This window comes from Marmota monax, unplaced genomic scaffold (genome assembly GCF_021218885.2).
Source record: "Marmota monax isolate L192 unplaced genomic scaffold, Marmota_monax_Labrador192_F-V1.1 WCK01_AAM20220418_F8-fsc00023, whole genome shotgun sequence".
NCBI lineage: Eukaryota > Metazoa > Chordata > Mammalia > Rodentia > Sciuridae > Marmota > Marmota monax.
The window spans coordinates 15,563,576-15,588,681 of NW_026692907.1; the positions used below are offsets into that span (position 1 = coordinate 15,563,576).

The 25,106-nt window shown below is 38.7% G+C and overlaps 1 protein-coding gene across 4 annotated transcripts in view; it reads left to right on the forward strand.

Moving 5' to 3' along the window:
* Positions 1-25,106, forward strand: part of Il12rb2 (interleukin 12 receptor subunit beta 2) — an 85,348-nt gene that overhangs the window by 41,159 nt on the left and 19,083 nt on the right. For all 4 annotated transcript variants that reach the window (XM_046451129.2, XM_058581582.1, XM_046451127.2 and 1 more), the window contains 2 exons: positions 7,764-7,983; positions 21,795-21,995. In XM_046451129.2, the coding sequence (XP_046307085.1) occupies positions 7,764-7,983; positions 21,795-21,995 (421 nt within the window). The remainder of the gene's footprint in view (positions 1-7,763; positions 7,984-21,794; positions 21,996-25,106) is intronic.

Sequence of the window (25,106 nt, forward strand, 5' to 3'; positions counted from 1 at the left end):
TGAGGGGATGCAGCCCCTTGGGGGGTGTGCATGGCTGGGTGTATGTGTGACATACATGTGAATGCATGTGAGTTTTGAACGTGAGCGGGATGAGTTTGTGCAATACAAATCCATGTGAGGGTGAGGGTGTCACTGAGTGTGTATATGTGAACATGTGTGTGTAAGGGTGTGAGACTTGTGCATGTGACTAAGTGAGGATGGCAGTGTGCATGTGAGTGTTGGAAGGTGTGTATTTGTGGGTAGGGTGGACAAGTGTGGTGTGAGCGTGTGAATGTGAGCATGCTCGCGTGTGAGGGTGGGCATGTGTGAGTGTGTGGGTGTGTTGAGGGTGAAGGGACCTTTGCTTTGTTGTTATGGTTTCCACACCATTACTCATTTCCTCATACCTTGGTTTTTCCTGAAAGCTCCATTTCTTTATAACTATCCTGTACTTTTTTGAATCAGCTATTTTTAAGAGAAAAGGTATTTTCTAAGTTAAAGCCAAAGAGTACAACCTAATGTATGAAATGAAATGAAAATACCTGGGCACTGTTAAAACAACAGATGCAGTAGCAGGTAGGAGATGGTGCTCAGTCCCAAGCAGCCCAGTGTCCCGTGAGAGCCCTTCACAGGCTCAGCAAGCCCTCCCTCCAGTCCCCCTGGCTCCTCCTGGGCGGTTTCTCTTGATTTCCTTTGCTTTGGTGAAACCTTTCAATCCCTGCACACTTTCAATTCCAGCACACTTTTCTTTCAGTTAAGATAGCATGTATCCTTTAAAAAGAAAGTTATCTTCAATATATATGGATGGTGGTTGAAAAAGTATGACTATGGGTTAAAGCCACATTAACCTTTAGCATTTCCTCTTAATTTCTTCCGTCTTGATCATACCAAGCCATAAACCTTTTGAAATGATGGTGGAGATATGGAAGAGAAATAGCCACGCACAAAGGAAGCTGAATTCTTTCATGTGTTCTTTCAAACCAATAAATATATCAAAGTTCCTCTTTAGTACTAAACTCATGCTGTGTGGCAGGGATATGAAAGTGGAAAAGACCAATCCAGCCCTTAGGTCCTGGAATTCACAGTCCAGTGCAAGGATTGGAATGGGAGCAGAATGTCAAGGACACCAGGAGGTATTGAGCAGGAGTTTAGAGATCAACTGGAGGAGTGGTGGTGGGCTTGCCCGGAAGAGCAGGGAAGTTGGGGAGTCCCTCCATAAGGGATAGTGGAGCTGAATGCTGAAGGACAGACTCTCCACAGAAGAGTGTGAGAACGCTTGTCAGGGACTGTGGATTCATGATGGAAAGCATCGCTTTAGCGAAGCTCCGTTCCACAGAAATATAAAGCCAGCCACCGTTGAAAGCCACGAGTGATTTAAAATTGTCTTGTGAGCCACATTTTTAAAAAGTAAAAAAGAAACAGGTGAAATTAATTTTAAATAATATACTTTAGCCCAATATATCCAGAATATCCTCATTTCAAAATGTAATCACAGCCAGGTGTGATTACAAACCTGTAATCCCAGCATCTCAGGAGGCTGAGGCAGGAGGATCAAGAGTTCAAAGTCAGCCTCAGCAAAAGTAAGGCACTAAGCAACTCAGTAACACCCTGTCTCAAAAAAAAAAAAAGGTCTGGGGATGTAGTTCAGTGGCCGAGTGCCCCTGAGTTCAATCCCCAGTACCCCCGCCAAAATGTAATCGCTATTTAAAATGATTGGGATATTTTACAGTCTTTTTTCCTTTTCTCCTGAGTCTTCAAAAACTGTGTGTCTTCTAAGTATCTGCACAGTACAGAAGTTAAGAGCTTCCCACCTGGCAGAGAGGCAGCACCGGTTGGTTTATTTCAAGGGCTTCCTCTTGGTACTGCATACCTCCAGAGTTCTTCCACAAGCAATAGGGAGAGAGTTAGGGAAACTCTTGTTCCAAAGATGGGGGAGAGATTTGTTATTTTTTATTCACCTGTTCAATGGGCAACTTGTTTTAATAAATAGCTACCCTCAAAGGCAAAATGAAAGTAAGGATAGCAAACCCCAGGTCCCAAGTCACAGCACAGCCTCAGAGACACTGGCACGACTAGGGACAACTTTTTCAAGACATTCCTTTGTCTCTTGTCCTAGTGTTCTCTGTCACGTGAAGAATATTCCAACCTCTATCACAGTGCCCTGGGGGGATGCCTTCTTTGGCTTCCTCATCTGAAAGAGACTTAGTGCAAGTAGAAATTACTATCTGGAACTTGATTTATATTGACATGGGACAAACGTCCATTGAAAATCCCTAGGGAAGATTGTCTGCCAGGTGCCTGAAACCCTGCTATAATTACATGAGGTTTCCAATCTCAGAATCAATATCTCAATACAAAAGCAGCAGATGGCAACATTTTGATGATTTTGTTGCAATGTTCGACTCCATCTCCTTTCCTTTCTAGTCCTGGTCCCATCACAGACTGGCACAGCATTTCCAAAGATATTTTTGGAAAGAAAGAGTTGCCTTGCCTTGCTTGCTAGTCCCACGTGTTATGCCAGCTGGAACATTGGGAATTTTGGTTAGAGAGCAGAATGTGTCCAGGGACAAAAACAAGAGGGTGGGTAGGAGGGAGAACAGAAGATTAGAAGCAGAGTTGGAAGAGGAGTTAAAGTTTGGCTCTCATGAAGACTCCCTTTATTTTCCTGTTTTTTTCTAGCTACAAAACAAGATAGAAGTCATTATGCCAGGGTAACTGCTGTGAGGTGTCACTGGGTTCAGTCAGTTCAGTCCTGCAGAGGATCTGAAGAGTCTACCCAGTGCTAGCAAGGTCCCACTGTTGAGAATTGTAGACAGAGCTGTGCTACCTGGGTTCAAGGTCCAGCTTCCCTACCTACTGGTCATGTGTTCTTGAACAAGGTATTTAACTTCTCTGGGCTTTACTTTCCTTGTGAGTAAAGTGTGGAGAATAATGGTATAGACCACATGAGGTTGTTGTAAAAATTAATAAGATCATTGTGAAAAGTGTGCGCTAAGTCACTGTGGGGTGCGAATGTTGTACATGACCCAAGAGTGCAAAGATGACCTGACAGACTGGGGGAGATGGAGCGGTGGACGGGAGATTTCAATGTCATAATTTAAAAAGCAGTGTGTAGTTGGTGTGAGCCTGTAGTCCCAACTGGAGGAGGCTGAGGTAGGTGAATTGCTTGAGCCCAGGAGTTCAATGCCAGTTTAGGCAACATAGTCTCAAAAAGAAAAGAAGGAAGGGAGGAAGGGAGGGAGAAAGAAAAACTTCAAGTGACTTTGGACTGGGGCTGCCGAAGGTAGTCATGAATTCCAAAATCAAGGCACCCAAGTTTAAACTCACAAATTAAATGTACTTTGTAATCAACTACGTCACATTGGTAAACCTTCCATATAGAACTGCAGGTGAAGCCAAGAGTCAAGATGGCCTGGGTCTCTGGAGATTGGTAGAGGGTGGAGTAGTGCCGATTGTGATGATGTTGCATTACTTCAGACTAACCAAGAGAGGGGAACTCACCGAGTGTCTCTGTCTTCTCGTTTGTCATGTGCACTCTTTGGAACAGGTTACTTCCCTTCTTAACTCATGGATGGGAATTATCCTCATTTTGAAAATAATAAAGTTGAGGCTCAAATAGGTAAAATAACTTGCCCAATGTGAACAGTGGTAGAGCAGTGGTAGAGAGCTAATGTAGCATGTGTGAGGTCCTGGGTTCAATCCCCAGCACCACAAAAAAAAAAAAAAAACCCCACGAAGTCAGCAATACAAGCTGTGACTAATGTGTTCAATTTCCCCTAACTTTCTAAGGAGCATTGATTATAGCCACTCTTCTTTGATGTTGGTTAAGCTCTAACAGATTTTTTTTCCTTATTATTTGCATCAGAAGTTCTGAAGTAAAGTGTTACTTTAGGACAATTCCATTAGGTGTAAGTCCTGAGAAGAAATGCTTTGTCAATTCACAAGAGACCCCTTTTCTCCAACAGACCTTTGTTTATTTTTGTTTCGTAGTGCTGAGGATCAAACCCAGGGCCTCGTGCATGCTAGGCAAGTGCTCTACCAATGAGCTGCATCCCAGCCCCAGAGTTTTAATTTATATATATATATATATATATATATATATATATATATATATATATATATATATTATTACTGCCAGAGATGGCACTAGAGTTTCCAGGACTAGATACCACCAGCGTGTCATAGTCTCAACTGTGTTGAGTTCTGTTTTGTCATGGATTTCATTCACCACGTTATCTCTGATGCTGGAAGCCTTTTCAGGCAGTGTAACTTTCACAGCAGCTTATTGAGGGAGCTCTTCACTCTCCACTTCTCAAACCTTATTCAGAAAGAGTTTCCACGCTGTTTCATTCATTTCCCACAGGACAGGATGGAGCAGAAACAAAACTGAAGGGGACAAACAATAGGAAAGCTTGTCCTTTTTTTGCATACTCTTACCAACAGAAAAGAATGAGGATAACAGAAGGAACAGTGGCCTGAGAGCCACACTCATCACTGCCAGAGACGGCACAAGGGTTTCCAGGACTAGACACCACCAGGGATGTCGCACATTTGGGTGGCTGGGTTCTGCCTCACATCCACTAGGGGGCGCTCTGCAATCTCACATGCCTTCCTTGTGGGGAGTATTTGACTTCTGAGCTCTGAACCTCAGCATCCTCATCAGAATGGGGAGTAGTAAAGGCTAAATGTGACAATAGAGGTAAAACTTCTAACACATGGTTTACTAACAAATGTTATTTTCTCCCCGTCACGCAAATAAACAGCACTAGAATATAAATATGTTCACCTGGGAAGACAGCTGGCTTCTCAGGACTGCAGGCCTTCTAGGTTCACAGCTTTTCTCCTTGTGACTCAGAGATTGCTGGTCCAGAAAAGAATTCTGGACCCCTACCCTTCCCAAATTTCTGAACTCATGCCCAACATTGATGTTGTATGTCAGAACATATCACAACCCCACAATTAGAGAAGCAGCTTTGCAACATCCTGCTAGGAAAAGTGATTGGGGATTCCAGTTATGCAACATGGCAGACTGCACCTGCCACTCCATTGTCTCAGGCTTAAGGAGTAGCATGTCACAGTAGAGGGAATACTGGTCTAGAAATTGAGCGCTCTAAATTCAATCCTCCCTTCTCTGTCTATCCCTTGAGCAGCCTTAAGCAAATCATTTCATTTCACTGAGTCCCTGTTTCTGTGTTTATAAAATACAGTGTTGAATTCATTGTTAATCTATAGAAACTCTTCCAGTTTGGTGGTTACACAAAGATATTCCATTCCATCTGGGCCAAGCATGATCCAGGAATGATGATCCAGGAATTATATACATTATTTACAAATTTTATGTTGCATTTCTTTTTTAAAAACAAATGAGTTATATTGTTTTCAGAGGCTTTGGGAGACTAAGTGCCCACTTGGCTAAATACCTGTTTTCCTATTGGCTTATTGAGATTTTTGTTCCATGGATCCTATAAGACCAGTTTGGTTAAGGAGACCAATTACCCAAGAGAGGGTAACCTTTATCTCCAGACTTGAGCCTGACATTTTATGTGAGCCATATTTATATAATGCCATATGTATGGCCCCAGGATGCCATAGTTACTTGTCTACTACTTTCACTCCACCCCAACCTATTCGTAATCTTTTTAACCCTAAAATATGAGAAACAGAGGAGAAATGCAAGGGTCTGTGCCCTTTACTATTCTCTGGAAACTTTGCGATCCTTCTGAGTCTCACCTCTATTGACTAGAAGGCTATGATCAGCTGGGTTTTCATGGCTGTCACTATGAAAGCTCAATGAACCCGAGATGACATTTACCCCCTTCTTTCAGCATTTCACCATTTAATCAAATGAGATTTCTGGGGTGTCTATGAAGGACAGTGAAAGAGTAACAAAGTCTGGTTTGCAAGGTGCTTTTTTTTTTTCCTTCCAAATTGGTGCTCTGTTTCCTTAGTTGTTAGAGAAGAACTGAAGCCCCTTGGGTCCCTGGAAAGAATGGGGAATTTTGTGAGCTTGGTTAACTCTTGGAAAGTGCCTTGGCGAGGGAATGTGGGGCAGGGTGGGAGTAATACACTTACCTCTGGACTTATAGAGAAGAAACAGAGAAGGATGCACTGAAAGATAGCTGAGGGAATGGTCTTTCCTGACAAGCTTTTGCTTTAATTTATGTTGTTTTTCTTCTCTGACAATGGGCATGTTTATTAATAACAGTTTAGTATATAGTACTTTAGAAAGCACTTGCTTATTTTAATCTGCACAGCCAGCTATGAGTTCAGCTGTGATGGTCATCTGAAATGCTAACTGTGGAGAAAGACTGAATGTTCAGGCTGCGGTTGTGGCTCAAGCGGTAGCACGCTCGCCTAGCATGCGTGCGGCCCGGGTTCGATCCTCAGCACCACATACAAACAAAGATGTTGTGTCCGCCGAAAACTAAAAAAAATAAATATTAAAAAAGTATCTCCCTCTCTCTCTCTCACACACACACACTCTCTCTTTAAAAAAAAAAAAAAAAAAAAAAAAAGACTGAATGTTCACCCACTGGGTTCCCCACTTGGTGCAGACCAAGGCTTGAGATCCAGGATTGAGCCTCATGGACACAAAAGGGTTCCAGAACAAATCTGTATTAATCATGCTCCCAGAAATGGAAATATAAAAGTTGGATGCTCATGGATTCATCTGCAGGGAAAATACAGATGTTGGGCCAACCAGAAGGCTTGACTCAGCAAATTGGAACATTCTCTCCCAGTATGCTAATTGTTTCAGAAACCAAATTATAATAAGAAGGCCAATTTATTCACTTAAAGTGACAAATACAAATTTTAAGTGAACAAGACATTCATGTTGCCTATTCTGTCCTGACAGACAATCTTCATAGGAAACCAAATTATTAGCTTTCTTGCTGATCAGGGAACCTGAGTGAGGGGCATTCTCCAATCCTAGATGTGTCTTTCAGCAGAGGTAGCTGGAGACCCCCCACTTACAGAAGGGATACTTATGCCAAGAAACTACCACTTACCCCTGGCAAGCCAAGCCTTCCTTGCCCTATGCTAGGCAGGGATAGGCACTGCCAATGTTAGGCTTGACAACTCTCCATGTTCTATGCTTCTGCTTTCCATGGTCCTTGTCCAAACCAGGGGTACAATACAAATAATTAGTTTTCTGTTTACTTCCTGGGATTGCTCCCAAATGATCTCAATTGGAATTTTTGCAGTTCCAAAACTTGTTAGTCACATATTTACGAACAGTTTCTTCATTTCCTAGCACAGATGGCTAATTCAATTCACTAAGTATAGATTTTACTGGTTTAGCTCTTGAAAGTCTTGTGTTTGGTGTTTTGAGCAGGATGATACTTTCTTATATAAAAAGTTATACGTGTATGGATGTGTGTGTTTCATAAATTTAGCAACAGAGGCCCACAATTGCTAAGAGCCTCATCCAGGGTCTGTGTGATTGACAGAACTGGAGTTCAGATTCAGATTCAGTTCTTCTGAGTTCATTCTTGTTCGATGGGATGGTTAAAGTTGTTTACCATTAGTACATTTTATTTTGATGCAAGAAAGGAAAATTGCTGTGTTTTGAAGATTTATTTTTTAAAGATGCTGATTTTTTTTTCTTAAATGGCAGTTGTGCTGATAGGTCATTGCATGAAGTGTACAGTGGAGATGAAGACATACACATGAAAAGGTCACTCAGATTTGGCTGCCTGAAGCAGGAGCCAAGAGAACCAGGCACACAGGAGCCAGAGATCTTAATCTGTGAGTTAATAGTACATGGATGTGTTTTGTTACAGAATCTGAGTGTATCAGAGACAAGGGGGAAAATCCTCCACTATCAGGTGACTTTGCAAGAAGTGACAGGGAAGAAAATCACACTACAGAACATCACAGGACACAACTTCTGGACCTGGGTGATTCCCAGAACTGGGATTTGGACTGTAGCTGTGTCTGCAGCCAATTCAAAAGGCAGTTCCCTGCCAACTCGCATTAATATAACCGACCTGTGTGGCTCAGGTAAGGTACCAAATTTTCTTTACTATTACCTGTGGGAAACTGTGTCTTCCTTATCTCTTCTTTCCTGCAGGCCTGGCCTAGGGCCTGACATGAGTAGCCACAAGTTTAGGCCTTATAGTTAACAGCCATCTCTTCCAATCAGTCTTTGAGTGGTTTGGACAAGTGAATTAGCACTTCTGCTCTTCAATTTCCTCCTCTCCAAAATAGGAGTTCTATTAATGGTTGGGCAAGTCATTGGGAGACTCAATACATAGCAAGTGCTCAATAAATGTTAATTGAGGAAATATTAGTTACACTAAATTAAATTCTAACAATTTTCAATTAGACTAATATTTACAGAAACAAAAATAATATATAATATTGTTTTATAAGAAATATTTTATACTTATGTTCAAAACATTTTAAAACCAATAATATTTAAATGAAGTTCTGATTGTAACGAAATTATGGTAAGATCTTGTTATGCTCCATCTCTTCATTACACAAATTTTAGTGTGTATCCAATTTTCTTCATCAAAAATCTCCCAACTTTATGTAGAGTCTCACACTTATAGTCATCTTCTCTGAAAATAATTTCTCAAGACAAAAATCCCATGATTTGCTAAAAAAATAGATACTTCTCAAGATGTGCTTGTAAAAGGATTTCATGTCAAGATTATTGGCCTAACTTCAAAAAAAATTGCCTACATAGAATAAAACTCGATAATTAGATCCTCTCTTAAAATTTACTGTAATAATTCTATGCATATGTAAGTCTAGCAATCATCATTTCAAAGAAGTTTCTACCAAGACATTATTTGATGTAGACTGTTAAATCCTGATTACACATCTTTTCAGTCATGTAATGAAAACATAGGATAATGGCGTAGATGAAGATGACTAGAAGAAAATACAAGTAGACACTGAAATAACCTTGAGTTGGCACGAGGCAGGAATCACTCTTAGGAGATAAGAATTATTCTTACAAAAGATGTGACTACAGTGACTTATTTGTTCTCTCACATGAAAGGAGTTCAGAGATAGACAGACCAGGGTGGTGTGAGAGCTTTGTGACATCAGGACTCTGGGCTCCTCATTTTTACCCTCAGCCAAGCTTGGCTTTGATCCTCAAGATGGAATTGGTCCAAGATGGTTTCTAGAGCTCTAGCTGTTTCCCTGTAGGCAGCAGAAAGAAGAAAGAGAGAAGGGCTCAGACTCACTCTTGAGCTGTGCCCCATGTCACACAGCAGGGCTTGCCCCTGTTGGCCTTCATTGGTTACCTGGCTGTACCCAACTACAAAAGGGGGCTCAGAGCTATCTTTTAGGCATCAATGTTCTCTCATTAAAGAAAATGAGGGGAAGGTGTTTAGTAGGCTGTTGGTCCTCTCTGCCTCGTGTGGAAAGGCACCTAAACAGAAATCTTGAAGGAAAAAGCAGATTAACTTTGACTTTAATGCATAGGAAGAAAAAATTTAAAAAAAAAAAGATACTGTAAATAAAGTTCAACAAGTAAATAGCAACTGAAGAAAATACATAGTACATTTTTAGCATAAATAGAGTTGATATCTATATATTTTTAAAATATCTATAGCTAGGTAGATATCTATATATTTTTTTCAAATATATAAGCTATCAGGGGATATGAACACTCTAAAAAGAAAGCTGAGTGCTATGGCACACACTTGTAATCCCAGTGACCCAGGGAGCTGAGGCCTTGAACCCAGGAGAATTGCAAATTCAAGGCCAGCTTCAGCAGTTTAGTGAGGCCCTAGGCAACTTAGTAAGACCCTGTCTCAAAATTTTAAATTTTTTTTTTTTAAAAAGGGACAGGATGTGGCTCAGTGGTGAAGTGCCCCTTTGTTTAATACCTGGTACCAAAAATAAATAAATAAATAAAAGGAGCCAATGAAAATATGTATAGTTTAACTAGCAGTCAATGAGAGGAAAATCATGAGGAACCAGCTGGGTGTAATGACACATGCCTGTAATCCCAGTGACTCAGGAGCTGAAGCAGCAGGATCACAAGTTCAAGTCCAATTTCAACAATTTAGAGAGGCCCAAAGCAAAATAAAAAAGGACTAGAAATGTAACTGAGGGTAAAACATCCCTGGGTACCAAACAAACAAGAAAAATCATGAGAAACCAAATCAGACTGACAGAGTAAACAGAATCGGTGTACCTGTCTTGGTGAGATATAGGGAACAGGTAGGTACTCTTGTATGCTATTGGTAGGTGTGTAAAGTGATTCAACATTCCGGAAAGCAACTCAGCCATATATAATGAAATTTAAATATGAACATATTTCTTGACCAGCAAATAATCAGATAAGTGTTTAAAATGTAAGTACAAAGACATTTGTGGGAAAATTGTTTGAAGTAGCAAAACTCTATAAATGACCTAAATGTATAATAGTAGAGAATGAACAGTTTAAATACACCTTGATGCTTATCTACCTTAATCCCACAAAAGCATTAAAGTAATACTGTAACTATATTTGGGGGGATGGGTGGATACCAGGGATTGAACTCAGTGGCACTTGACCACTGAGCTATATCCCCAGCCCTATTTTGTATTTTATTTAGAGACAGGGTCTTGCTGAGTAGCTTAGCACCTCACTTTTGCAGAGGCTGGCTTTGAACTCATGATCCTCCTGTCTTAGCCTCTCCAGTCACTGGGATTACAGGAGTGTGCCACCATATCCAGCTTAACTATATTTTTATTGACATGGAAAGATGCACATTGTAAGTGACCAAGGAGATTTTCAAAAGTATACATAAAATAATGTCACTTAAAATATATATTTACATGAGTATATAACTTTTGCATAGTAAAAGGAAAATCTAATAGAAAATAAGAAAATGCTCACAGAGGGTTATCCTTGCATCATGGGATTACAGGTGACTTTTTTCCCCTTTTACTTTTTATATTTAATTTTTTTTCCTTCCATGGGTAAGTATTGCTCATGCAATTTTAAAAGTCAATGCTGATACTGAACTGATGTTTCCAAAATGTAATATATTAGAATACCTTACTTTCCAAATCTCATTGCAGATTATCCTTGAGGTTATAAACCTGATAAATGTAATGGTCCCATTCTAGTGTCCTTATTGAAATTTGGTGACAACTTCCCAAAGTGACACATTTCCTCATGTTAGAGTGCGCCTCTGCTTTATTCCTTCAACAGTCATTTACCGAGTATATATTATATAAGGTAAATTAAATTCAGCCATAGGTTAAAAAAAAAAAAACACCAAATGCAAGGTCGAGGTTCTCAAGGTACCTTTACCAAGTAGAAGAAGAGATGGATGTAAAAACAAGTTAACTGTAGTCAGTATAAGTGTGAGGTCGGAGCCGTGCACAGGAGTGCTAGAAACAAAGAACCAAAGCATGGGCTTACCGAGTATGAAGAAGCAAATTGGTGTTAGCCAGGTAAGCGAGCGCAGGTGTGCAAGTGTGAGCATTTTTATAAAGTGAGAATTGAGCAAGCTTTAAGTTTAAAGGAAGAACTAGCAGTGGGGGAGAATAAATAAAATTTGTTTAATATTGCAGAGACCTAGTGCCTGTGCTCAAGAGCTCCTTAAATTATAGGAGTCAGAGGTTGGTACATTCATAAATGGGCCTAGCAGTTAGAGCCACAGCCTACCTCCTCATGAAAAGCAGTGCTTGCCATAAAAGCACTGACAGGTTCTGGGGGTGCCGTGCATGAATCAGGAATCTGAGAACAGGTGTGTTACTACTGGGTCTCTAGACTGCAGCTTTCGCCCTGAAACTTCCTAAACTTACCTGGAGAACCATGAGCTACAGTTAAGCTTTTGTTCCTCTCCCCAGAGAAAAAGAACAACTCTGCCCATCAATCCAAGACAATAAAACATACTCCCTAATGAAAACCAAAATAGGCAGTAACAATAATATTTTAAAGCCCAATAAAAATAGTTGATAAAACCTAATACCTCTTGTCGACAAGATAAAGAGATAGATAAACCTCTGATCGAATCAACTGGATGAAAGAGAGAGAGGGAGAGGGGCAAATAAAACATTGGTAAACATATTTTCCCCTGGCAAACTTTACAATCTAGATGAGATTAATAACATTGTGAAAAATTCAAAATGTTAAAATTAGCACCAGAAGAAACTTTTTAAAAGCTAAACTGTAGCCAGGTATTGTGGTGCATGCCTGTAGCTACTTGGGAGGCTGAGGCTGGAGGATCATGAGGTTGAGGCCAGCCTGGGTAACATAGCAACTTCCAATCTTAAATAAAGAAATAAACAAATATCCAGCAAAAAAAGCCCTGAACTATAATCCTTTAAAATGTTATTGTAACCATTTAAAATGTTGAAATAAGACTTAAAAACTTATTTGTACCTCCATGCTCTCAAAATAAATAAATAAATAAATAAAGCCCAGGCCCAACTGTTTTATAACTGGACCCCTCAAAAAAAAAACAAACTCCTATGTTATTCAAATTGTTACAGAAAATAGAAAATAAGAAAGCTGTTCAACCTATTTTATGGGGCTAATTTAATTTTGATAGCAAAAACAGATAAAGACAGTACAAGAGAAATTTTTGGCTAGATCACTTGTCAACTTTGACACATTGATACATAACCTAAATGAATTATTAGCAATTTGAATCCAATACATGTATTAAAATTCATGCCAATAATTCCAGTTTCCAGTAGATCATATAAAACACTTAGAAGTCATTACTCTTTCCTAACACAGGTAAAAAGATGAACGAACTGAAAAAAATCAACAATTATTTGATCCACCAGAGAAGTCAAGTCACAGAAGGAATCACTGCCCCCAGAATTGAAAAGACAGACAGGCAAGCACCTAAGGGAGGTGGGAGGGACTGAGAAGCATTTTCACAGTTCACAGTACAGGGACACAGGCTCACTAACAGACTGAGACCTAATCACAAGTCTACAGAATACTTCCCTGCTCTACATCTTTCCACCTTACTAAATGTCCACTCATGCAGTTTCATCTACTTGGTACATTATATGTGCCCTTCACCAAAAAAATAAAGAAAAGAAAAAGAAAAAGAAAAAATACAAGGCATACTAAAATACACAAGCAAACAAAACCACAGTTTTGAGAAGAGCAAGCATCAGAACCTTACTTGGATACAGCACAGATGGTGGAATTATCAGACCTGGAATTTAAAACAACTATGATTAATATACTAAATATTTTAATGGATAAAGGAGAAAACACACAAGAGGAGATCAGTAATATAATCAAACAGATGGAAATTCTAAGAAAGAATCAAAAAGAAATGTTAGAGATCAAAAACACTGTAGTCAAAATGAAGGATGTCTTGATGGACTTATTAGTACACAGGACATGACTGAGGAAGGAATCTCTTAGTGTGAAGATATTACATTAGAAACTTCTAATCTGAACAGTAAATTAAAAAAAAACACTAAAAAAAGCTAACAAGCAAAAAAACACATTACACAAAAACAGTGGAATGGCTACAAAATGTGTAAGATACCCAAAATAATAAAAATACTAGAAGGGGAAAAAAGAACCAAATACATATTGAAAATGCAATGATGAAAACTTTTCAAGTTACGTCAGAAATCAAACATGTATAAAAGAACACCAAATAGGATAAATCCTTTAAGAAACAAAGACAGGACTAGGGATGTAGCTCAGTTGGTAGAGTGCCTGACTCACATGCCCAAGACCCTGGGTTCAATACCCAGCACCACAAAAAAAAAAAAAAAAATCACAACTTTATGTCTAGGCATATCATTAGTACTGCAGAATATTTTAAATAAAATTTGGAAGAAGCCAGCAGGGGAAAATCCTTACTTATAGGGACAAAAATCTAAGAATCACATCAAACTTCTAAGAAATCACGTAAGCAAGAAGAAAGTAAAAAATCTAAAAATATTGAGAGGAGGCAGGGGAACCCAACAACCTAAAATTCTGAACCCTGTAAAATTATTCATCAAAATTGAAGAAGAAATAAGATTTTTCAGTGTTCTTTTTCTTCAAACAATTGAAGGAATTTGTAACCAGTAGACTTGCCTTTGCAAGAAAGGCTAAATGAAGTTCTTCTGAGAGAAGAAAAATTGTTTAAAGTAGAAACTGAAATTTACATTTTTTTTAAAGGAAGAACATCAGAGAAGGAATAAGTAATGGTAGAATTCAAACTTTATTCTTATTTTTAATTGATCCTTAGCTCTTTATGCAAAATAACAGTAGCAACAATATATTAGCGTGTGTGTGTGTGTGTGAGTGTGAGTGTGTGTGTATGTGCTTATGCATGCTTATATGTAAGTAAAATGAACGGCAGCAATAAGACAGGTGACAGAGAAGGAATTAGGATTATTTTGTTGTTATAAGATACTTGCACTATCCACAAAGCAGTAGAGTGTTATTTGAAAGTGAACTTGAATTAGTTCTAAATGTACATTGCAAACAATAGGGCAAGCACTAAATACAGTTTAAAAAGAAGTATAATGGATATGTTCTAAAATTAAAGCATATAAAATAATTGGTAAAAAACATAAAAGTCTGGAAAACAAGAAAGGAAGGAACAAAGTACAGGGTGAAAGGTAGGAAAGAGTAACAAATATGATAGATATTAATCTAACTATATCAATAATCACTTTGAACATTGATGACATAAATACACCCATTAAAAAACAGAGATTATTAGAGTGGATTAAAAACAAGACTGAGTTGGTGGTTTTTTTGTTTTGTCTACAAGAAACCCTTTAAACATAGACATATGTAGCTTTAAGGTAAAGAAATGGCAAAAGATATATACCATGTTAACACTAATCAAAAGAAAGCTGGAGTAGCTGTATTAGCACACTGCAGAGCAAAGAAGTTATCAGTGACAAAGGGGTCATGACAGAATGACAAAGGAATCAGTTTTCCAAGAAGACAAAACAATCCTTAATGTGTATAAGCCCAATAACAGGAATCAAAATACATGAAGCAAAAACTGATAGAACTGAATGGAGATATTTAAATCCACTATTATAGCTGTAGACTTAACACCTGGTCAGCAGAAATGGAAAATCCTGAAGACAGAAAGCCACCAAGGACATAGTTGACCTCAACAATACCACCAGTCAACCAAATATAATGGACATCTCTAGGCTACTTCATCTAACAACAACAGAATACATATTCTTCTCATGTTCATATTCAATAAGATAGGCCAAATTCTGGCCATAGCATGTATCTTCATGAATTTTAAAAAGTAGAAATCACACAATGTCTGCTGTCAGACCACAACAAAATTAAACTAGAAGTCAATTACAAAAAGATACTGTAAAATTCAAAATACTTAGGGATTAAACAAAAAAATTCTAAATAACATGCATCAACGAAAAATCTCAAGAGAAACTTAAAAATATTTTCAACTAAATTAGAATGAAAATAAAAATGAAAACACAATTTAACAAAATTTATGGGATATGGTGAAAGCATAGAGGAAAATGTATAGCATTAAGAGCATTTATTAGAAAAAAAAAAGAAACATCTAAAATTGATCATCTACACTTCCACTTTAGGAAACTAGAAAAAGGGAAACTGGAAGAGTAAGCTGGGCACTATAGTCAGAATGGCAATTACCAAGAATACAAAGCAACAATAAATGTTGCTAAGGATGTAGGGGGAAAGGTACACTCAAGCATTGCAGGTGGGACTGCAAATTGGTGCAACCACTTTGGAAAGCAGTGTGGAGACTTCTTTAAAAACTTGGAATGGAACCATTATTTGACCCAGTTATCCCACTCCTTGGCTTATACCCAAAGGACTTAAAATCATCATACTACACTGATGCAGCCACATCAATGTTTATAGCAGCTCAATTCACAATAGCTAAACTATGGAACCAACCTAGATGCCATTCAACAGGTGAATGGATAAAGAAAATGTGTTATATGTGCACAATGGACTATTACCATATGGATTCAGCCATAAAGGAGAATGAAATTATGTCATTTGCTGACAAATGGATGGAACTAGAGACCATTATGCTAAGTGAAATAAGCCAATCCTAAAAAACTAAAGGCTGAATGTTCTTTCTAATATGCAGATGCTAACTGACAATAAATGGGGCCAGTAGTGGGGGGATTGGAGGTTCACTGGATTAGACAAAGGGGAACAAAGGGAAGGGAGGAGGTATGGGAACAGGGAATATAGTAGAATGAATCAATTACACAACCAATGTAACTCCACATCATGTTCAACCACAAGAATGGGAAGTTATACTCCATGTATGTATGATATATCAAAATACATTCTACTGTTATGTATAACTAAAAAGAACAAATTAAAAAAATAAAGATTAAGCTGGGAGTAAGCAAAGAAAGAGAAAAAATATCAACAAAACTAGAAGCTAATATTTTGGAAAGATCAAGAAAAGTAATGAATCTGTAGCCAGAACAAATAAAACAATGGGGTATATGCAAATTAACAATTTCAGAAATAAAAGGGGGTTATCACTATCGATCTCATCAATATCAAAGGATGACAAGTGATTAGAAAGGCAAAGACCTTAACTATTCATAAAAATCAGCTTGAAGTGCACCATAGACTTAATTGTAGAAGGAAAACTATAGCCAGGCACGGTGGCGCATGCCTGTAATCCCAGCAGCTTGGGAGGCTGAGACGGGAGGATCAGGAGTTCAAAGCCAGCCTCAGCAACTTATCAAGACCCTAAGCAACTCAACCCTCTCTCTAAATAAAATAAAGAAAGGCTAGGGATGTGGCTCAGTGTTAAACACCCCTGGGTTCCATCCTAGTACTGAAAAAGAAAAAAAAAAAAGCTCAAAATCACATATCATTAGAAATTTTCAAATTAAAGCAATAATAAATATCACTGCACACCTGTTGGAAAAAAACAAAGATGCTGAAACATGAAATGTCAGCAAGGATGTGGAGCAACAAAGACCTACTCATTACTGATGGGAATGCAAAATGGTACAGTCTCTTTGAAAGATAGTTCGGCAGTTGCTTACAAAACTAAACATTGTTATCATATGATTCAGTAATCATACTTTTTAGTATTTCCCCAAATGAGTTCAAAACTTATGTCCACAAAAATATCTGCATGTGAATGTTTACAGCAGTTTTGTTCCTAACTTCCCAAACTTGGAAGAAACCAAGATACATTTGGTAGGTGAATGGAGAAATAAATAAATAGTGGTATTTCTAGACAATTAACTATTATTCTGTAGTTAAAAAAAACTCTCAAGCCAGGAAAAGATATGGAGGAATCCTAAATATCTGTTACTGAGTCATATTAGTCTGTTTTCCATTGTTGTAACAAAAACACCTGAGGCTAGATAATATACAAAGGAAAAGAGATTCTTTAGCTCACAGATTTGCTCAGCTATGATGAGGGCCACCTTGGCTCTGTCACAATGATAACATTGTGAAGGGGGCACATATAAGGGGAGGATCACATGGCAAGAAAGGAAGCCAGAGGGTGATCTGGGGTCAGGCTTGCTCTTTTATAACAACTCACTCTTGTGAGAATTAACTCTGTCCTGGAAACCAGCATTAACTCTGGCAAGGGCAGGACCTGCAATGACCTAACCTTCTACCACTAGACCCCACCCTTAAAGGTCATCACCTCTCAATACCGCCACACTAGGGACCAAGCCTCCAACATGTGAACTTTTGGAGGACAAGCCACATCCAAATCATGACATAAATGAAAGAAACAAATTTGAAAAGGCTCTATGCTGTGTGATTCCAACTATGTGATATTCTGGAAAAGGCAAAACTATGCAGAAAGTAAAAAGATCAGTTGTTGCAAAGGTTGTGGGGGAGGGAAGATAAATACGTGTAACACAGACGGTTTTTAGTGCCGGGAAATAATTCTAAATGAGGCTGTGATAAAGAATACATGTCATTATGCATTTGTCAAAGCCCATGGGATTTATAATACCAAAAGCGAAGTCTAATGTAGACTAAGGACTTCGGGCAATAACGATGTATGTTTGACATTTGCAACGACTCCTCCCATCCCAGAGCTGGAGAGAGAAGGTGGCTGTTCATATGTGGAGGGGTGGGAAGTAGATGAGAAATCCTAGTCTGCTCATTTTCATTGTGAACCTAAAACTGTTGCTAAAATTCACTTTAAAAAAAAAAAAAAAAAGGAAAGAAATGGGGCTGGGGTTGTAGCTCAGTGGTAGAGTACTCACCTAGTATGCATAAGGCACTGGGTTCAATCCTCAGCACCACACAAATATAAAATAAAGATATTGTGTCCACCTAAAATTAAAAAATACTTAAAAGGCTCTTGTTCTTATAAAAAAAAAAAGAGAGAGAGAGAGAAAGAAAGAAAAGTACAGAATGATCAAGTAGGGTTAATCCCAGGAATACGGGATGGTTAATAATAGAAAAATATGTCAATGTAATTTATCACATTAATACCCCCAAAAAAGGATATGCTATTACCAGATGTAGAAGATATATTTAGTTAAAAAAGCCTTTAGGGAGCTGGGAGCATAGCTCAGCAGCAGTGTACTTGCCTGTCATGTACAAGGCCCTGGGTTCAGATCTTAGCACCATAAACCAAGCAAAACCATCAATTGTAAATTAACAGGACTTTTTGTAAAAATAAAAGCTCTTTTAAAACTATGAATAAAACACTTTAGCTTTTTAAAAGATTCTCTACCAAAAGCTTGAGGATACCTCATCTTGATGAAGAGATAAAGGCATACCTGTAATCCCAGCTACTTGGGAAGCTGAAGCAGGAGGTTGCGGGCTTGGGATGTAGCTCAGTGGTAAAGTGCTTATCTAGGTTGTACAAGGCCCTGGATTAAATCCCAGTATTACCAAAAAAGAAAAATAAGAGGTACAAGCACATTCTCTTTAAAATTAGCAACAATCTAAAAACAAAGAAGGAAACGAGATTTAATAGGAGGGTTTGAAGGAAGTGATATCTTAAGTGTGCAGCTAATAAGATTATTTACACGTAACATTCAGCAAGGCCAGGAAACAAATTATTAACACTAATTAGAGAGTGTAGCAAGTCTGCCAGAAATAAGAATAACACACACAGGTCATTAATAGTAGAAAAAGTAATGGAAAATAAAATGCCACTTAAATAACAAACTAAAAGTATAAAGTGTCTAGGAATTAAGCTAATGAAGAATATACAAACACTTTAAGAAGGAATTTTTAGGGCTGGGATTGTGGCTCAGTGGTAGAGCGCTTGTCTAGCATGCGTGAGGCACTGGGTTCGATCCTGGCACCACATAAGAATAAACAAGGGTGTTGTGTCCATCTACAACTAAAAAAAAAAAAAAAATTAAAAAAAAAAGAAGGAATTTTTAAAATTCCATTAAAAGATATCAAAGAAAGGCAGGGTATGGTATCCTGAGCCTAGAGTCCCAGCTACATGGGTGGTAGGGACGAGAGAATCAGGAGTTCAAGGCCACCCTGGGCAACACATGGACAACAGTAAGACCATATCTAAACACACACACACACACACAACACACACACACATCAGAGGAGATCTGAATAACTTCATCAAAATAGCATATTTATGAATGGGATGATTTAATATTTTAATAGTATCAAGTATCCCTAAGTTAAACTATAACTTAGTGTTTGATAAGTATGGGATGCCAAATGATATTTGGAAAAATTAACTCACTGTGTAGATTAATAATAAAGTAGAGCTGGGCTATAGCTCAATTGTAGAGCACCAATCTAGAATGCACAAGGCCCTGGATTCAATCCCCAGCACTGCAAAGTAAATAAATATAATAATAATAATAATAATAATAATAATAAATATATTCCCTTTAAAAATATAACCCCTTGGCCCAGCATCTCAGGAGGCTGAGACAGGAGGATTATGAGTTCAAATCCAGCCTCAGCAACTGCAAGGTGCTAAGCAACTCAATGAGACCCTGTCTCTAAATAAAATACAAAACAGGGGTGGGAATGTGGCTCAGTGGTCAAGTACCCCTGAGTTCAATCCCTGGTACCATAAAATAAATAAATAAATAATCCCTTCGATGGATTTGAACTGAAAGTCTCAATGTAAAAAGATAAAACTAAAAATAAAAATAAAAATAAATAAATAAATAAAAGCCAAGAGGACAAAACATAACTGAATATATTCATGACTGTAGAGGGGAGGATTTTATAAATAAGACTCAAAATGCCCAAACCATGAATAAATTTACCAACATCAATGTAGCTATATATGTGGGACAAACACATGATAAAGTTATCAGAAAATTAACAGACTGGAGTAAAAGTGTTGAAAACCGATAAATGAATAATACTTAGAACATAAAAGCTATTTCTGGTCCAGGTTCCATCCTCAGCACCACATACAAAGATGTTGTGTCCGCCGAAAACTGAAAAATAAAGATTAAAAAAAAATCTATTTCTGCCAATCAGAGAAAACAGGAAACTCAACAGAAAAAAATGAGTGACATTTATGAATAGGCAGTTAAAGAAGGACAAAGTTGAACAGTGAGTAATCGGTGAAGAAAAGCTCACTAGTATGGCAACATGTAAATCAATGGATGTGTAACTGATATGATTCTGCAACCTGTATAGGGGGTAAAAATGGGAGTTCATAACCCACTTGAATCAAAGTGTGAAATATGATATATCAAGAACTATGTAATGTTTTGAACAACCAACAATAAAAAATTTAAAAAAAAAAAGAAAAGCTCAGCTTCACAAAAAATCAGAAAAATGAAAAGAACACCATCAAGTATTATTTTACACATTTTAAATTGGCAAAAATTAGGAAATCCAAATATCAAGGGTTGATGGAAGAATGAGAACCCTCATGTTAATCTTGTTGGAGCATCAAATGACTATATATATGTTTGTGGAGCTGGGAGTCAAATCCAGGGCCTTTGTACATGCCGGGCAAGTGCACTACCACTGAGCTAAATCCCCAACTCAACTGGCTATTTTACAGATTGACCTCAATTCACTTAGTATTAAGTGAAATTATATGTGAATTAACTCTACAGCTGTGCACAAATATCCAGAAATGCACAGCTGCACAAGAGGTCATGTAAGAGATCGTTTCCTGCATCCCTGTCTGTACTGGCCAAGAGCTGGAAGGAACCTCCAGCTGGTCACTTGGAGACTGGACAAGGAAAGGGTTTAGGCAGCTGTTTGAAGGAAAGAGCTGGATTTCCATATAGCAGCATAATAGATATGTCCAAGAAACATAATGTTGAGTGAAAACACATTAGAAAAAGCCTTAGATGAAAGAGCTCTCAATAATCTAATATGTTCATGAAAACACAACACACAAGCACAAATCCACACTAATTTTCAAGGACACATCTAGAATCATATGGTATTACATTCCCTAGAATAGGCACTTGGGGCACACAGGAGTGGAAAGAGGAATGAAGCACAAGGAAGATAATAACTCTACAAATAATTCCACGCCATCTTTGCAAGAGCTGGCAGTGCTAATTCTCCACAGTCTGAGAAGTAGAGAGACCCTAAATCTGCGGTGCTGAAGTCCTTAAAGAGAGATTGGGCAGGGCGTGGTGACCTGTAATGCACATGCCTGTAACCCCAGCAGCTCAGGAGACTGAGGCAGGAGCATCAAGAGTTCAAAGCCAGCAACTTAGCAAGGCCCTAAGCAACTTAGCAAGACCTTGTTCAAAAAATAAAAAATAAAAGGGTCTGGGGATGTGGCTCACTGGTTGAGTGCCCCTGAGTTTAATTCCTGGTACCCCCCCAAAAAAGAGCAAGAGATTGGTTCTTCCTAAAACTTGGCTGGGATGAGCTGTTGTGTTTTTCTACCTTTATCTATTCTGATTTTGTCCCGCTTCTTTTTTCCCCTCTAAAGGATTGCTGGTTCCTCACCAGGTCTCTGCATATTCGGAGGATGTAGATGGCATTGTGGTGACCTGGCAGGCCCCCGAGAAAGCTGCCTCAGCTGTTCAGCAGTACGTGGTGGAATGGAGGGCACTCCATCTAGTGGGCAGCACACAACCTCCTCCAAGCTGGCTGTGGGTGCCCCCCTACAATATGTCAGCTCTGATTTCAGGTACTGAATTGTTCACTTTCACCTTAGCAAGCTACCAAGTTCACATTTGTTTGGGGAAGCTGCAGACCAGGATCCAGAACCTTGCCTTCAATGACATGATAACCCAAAATGACAATGGACAGTGACAACCTAAGTCCATCAAGAAAGCACAGCAGGATACACCACTAGAATCATAAAAGTCAATGTGCTGAGTAAAAAAAAACCTGATATTTATGGAAAAATCGTATCCCTAGCACAGTGCCTAAGAAGATGAATGTACTTGAACCCAATGATTATGCTAAGAGCTAAGCTGACAGTGTGACAGTGTGATAGGTACCTTTACCTTTGAATTTTTTTTTTTTTTTGGTAGAAAAAGGAAAAAGAAAGTTTATTTCTTTGCTAGCAAAGCAGAAACACAGGGACTCCTATCCCAAATGCTGTGATTCTGCCCATCAGCAGGAACCGGGGGTTTTTAAAGAGGTGATTCAAAGGCTACATTCCACATGTTCTCTGTTGGAGTTAAAAATCCACTTGTTAATTTGGGAGACAGTCATTTCCAAAAAAATCTTCTGGTACTATCCCCAAAATCTGGATTATTTCATTCCTAGGATGGGTGAGTGCTAAAGGACAGATAACTCTGTCTAGGATGAAGAAGAAATTCCTTTGGAAATTTGTTCAAATCAAAACAATCATGCAGATGAACAGTCATTATTTTGAACCCATCATACAGATGAGAAAGGGGATCTTTCATTTCCTATTCTGCTACTTATCATTGCTGTGATAATACATCCAGAATTGTCTGTATGGTAATGGGTGTCTCTATTCCTCAAGTTCTGAATGTGTCAGTGGTTAGAATTGAGAGAAAACATCTGAAAATATATTTACATGTTTGGACAGAACTTGGTTAATTAGTTATTTCAAGTACAGCCTAATGATTTTAAGTTCTGGGTCTGCAGCTACACTACCTGGGTCTGAGTCTTGGCTCATGTCACAAATAGCTGTGTGATCTAGGGCAAATTACTTAACTTGTGTGCCTCAGTTTCCTTATCTGAAAAATAAGCACAGTATTCATTGGATTGTTGTGAGAGCTAACTGAATTAACATGGAAAATGTTTTGAATGGGGCCCGACATACATTAAGTACACAATGATTTAGCTATCATAATGTTATTACTAAATGTTCAGACCTAAGAGTTTAATAGGTCTGCAGGCTCTAAATCCCATATTTTCATTGCACCCTGACAATCATTACACCTGTCTAGGAGGATGTTGTACACCCTTCTTAAGGACCCAAGATTTGTATGATAAAATAAACATGGCACAGAATATGATGATACAGGAGCTGGTCCTTAACTGTGTGCCCCTTTTGTAGTCTGGCTGCCTAAACTTCTAGTAGGTTAAGTTTTAATCATCACCCTTAAAGAGAACATTGCATATATAACCCAGCAAACTTCCAAAGAAAGGTGAGCAAGTCATTGGGAGACTAAAACTTCAAATCCATTTAGCCTATAAAAGAGAATTCTAAGTATGTGGGTGGGTGGGGGGAAGGGGCTGGTTGATGGTATGGCTGTTGCTTCTTTTAAACAAGTATGGGCATAAAATGGGGGTGCCTGTAGTCTCAGTTATTCAGGTGGCTGAGCAAGGAGGACCACTTGAGCTCAGGAGTTGGAGGCTAAACTAGACACCATAGTGAGGCCCTGTCTCAAAAAAACAAAACAAAAATGTGTTTCTTTTGCTGTCCCTGGAGAACAAGCCTAAATCCCAAATGGAAATTAAAAGAAGACAGGTATCAATTTTGAGAAGCAACTTTGATGGTCTCTAATAGGACAATCAATTACCTCTCAAGGCATCATCCCAAGTTTTTGCAGTAGAACCAATTCTCTTTCAGGACTGTTCTGCCCATCAAATCAGACAGAACCGTGGATAGAAAAAGCATTCACTGAACTGTGAAATTGTAAGTTGTTATTACAAACTATATCAGGACTCACCATGGTGGACAGTTTGAACTATTTGCCCTATAGTTCCTTCTTTGGAAATCCTCTGATTCTTTACAAACACCATGAAATAGATGACAATACAGAATGTTTTATGCACTTAGTAAGATAAGTGTTGTTAAGCTCTTTAGAATTATGCACTTGAGCAAAATCAACATACTAATGAGTAAAATGACTTTATTAAAATAGTTTCGCTGCTTGGAAACACTTGTTTAGCTATCAGTTTATGTTGATGTTAGATTTTAGAAATATACACTTGAAATATTAAGTAATTTATACTTGCCATGAATTTTAATGGGCCTTCTCTGGTAAGATCCCCCATTGCCATTGGTCACACACCAACCTGTTCCCAGTTTCTGACTGGGGCCAGAGTTGAGTGTTCAGAATACAATCTGATGCCTAGACTGTAGGTTGGTGGGGCCAAAGCTGGGTGAAAATGCTTCTGACCATGTGAACATTCCTTTTACAAATATACACTAGTACAGTGCCTGGGGTGGGGGCCGGGCTGGTCTTACATCTAGATGAATTGGTTCCCTCTTCTGCCTGCTCCCATCTCACTTCCTCTTCTCTCACACTTGAGAGGTGAAATTAGCTTTCTGCAGAAAAACCACTTAAGAGATGGCTTTTAAACATGGACCGGGGCCTTTGCTCAAGGGCACCAGGTGTGTATGTATGTGTGGAAGTGGTGGGGCCGCACTGTAGCAAGGAAATTAAAAGAAGACGGGGGGGGGGGGGGGGGGGACTAAATGAAGGTCTTAGGAGTAGGGACTTTTTCCATTGAAGGTTCTTGAAATGTGGGGCAGATGTGATTAGGGAACGTTCATACAGAATCAGTCAGAAAAATTGAACAGAACCAGGGAACAAGCCTTGCTGGAGTTCTACTGTCTTTGGAAAGGGTAACACAGCTGAGTTATGGAGCCCCATGTTTTCCCTCCTCCAGTAAGAGTGGCCCATTCACAGGAAGAAACCCATAGCATCTGATGTGGCAGTTCCCAAGGCTGCTGCCCTGACTCAGCATGGAACCTGGAACCTAGTGAGCTCTTCTGGAATTACCAGATCTCCATCTGGCATACTCACTGGCACCTTCCGTGACTAAGGGTAGAACAGCCAGGCACTGGGAGCAGAAAGCCACACCAGAA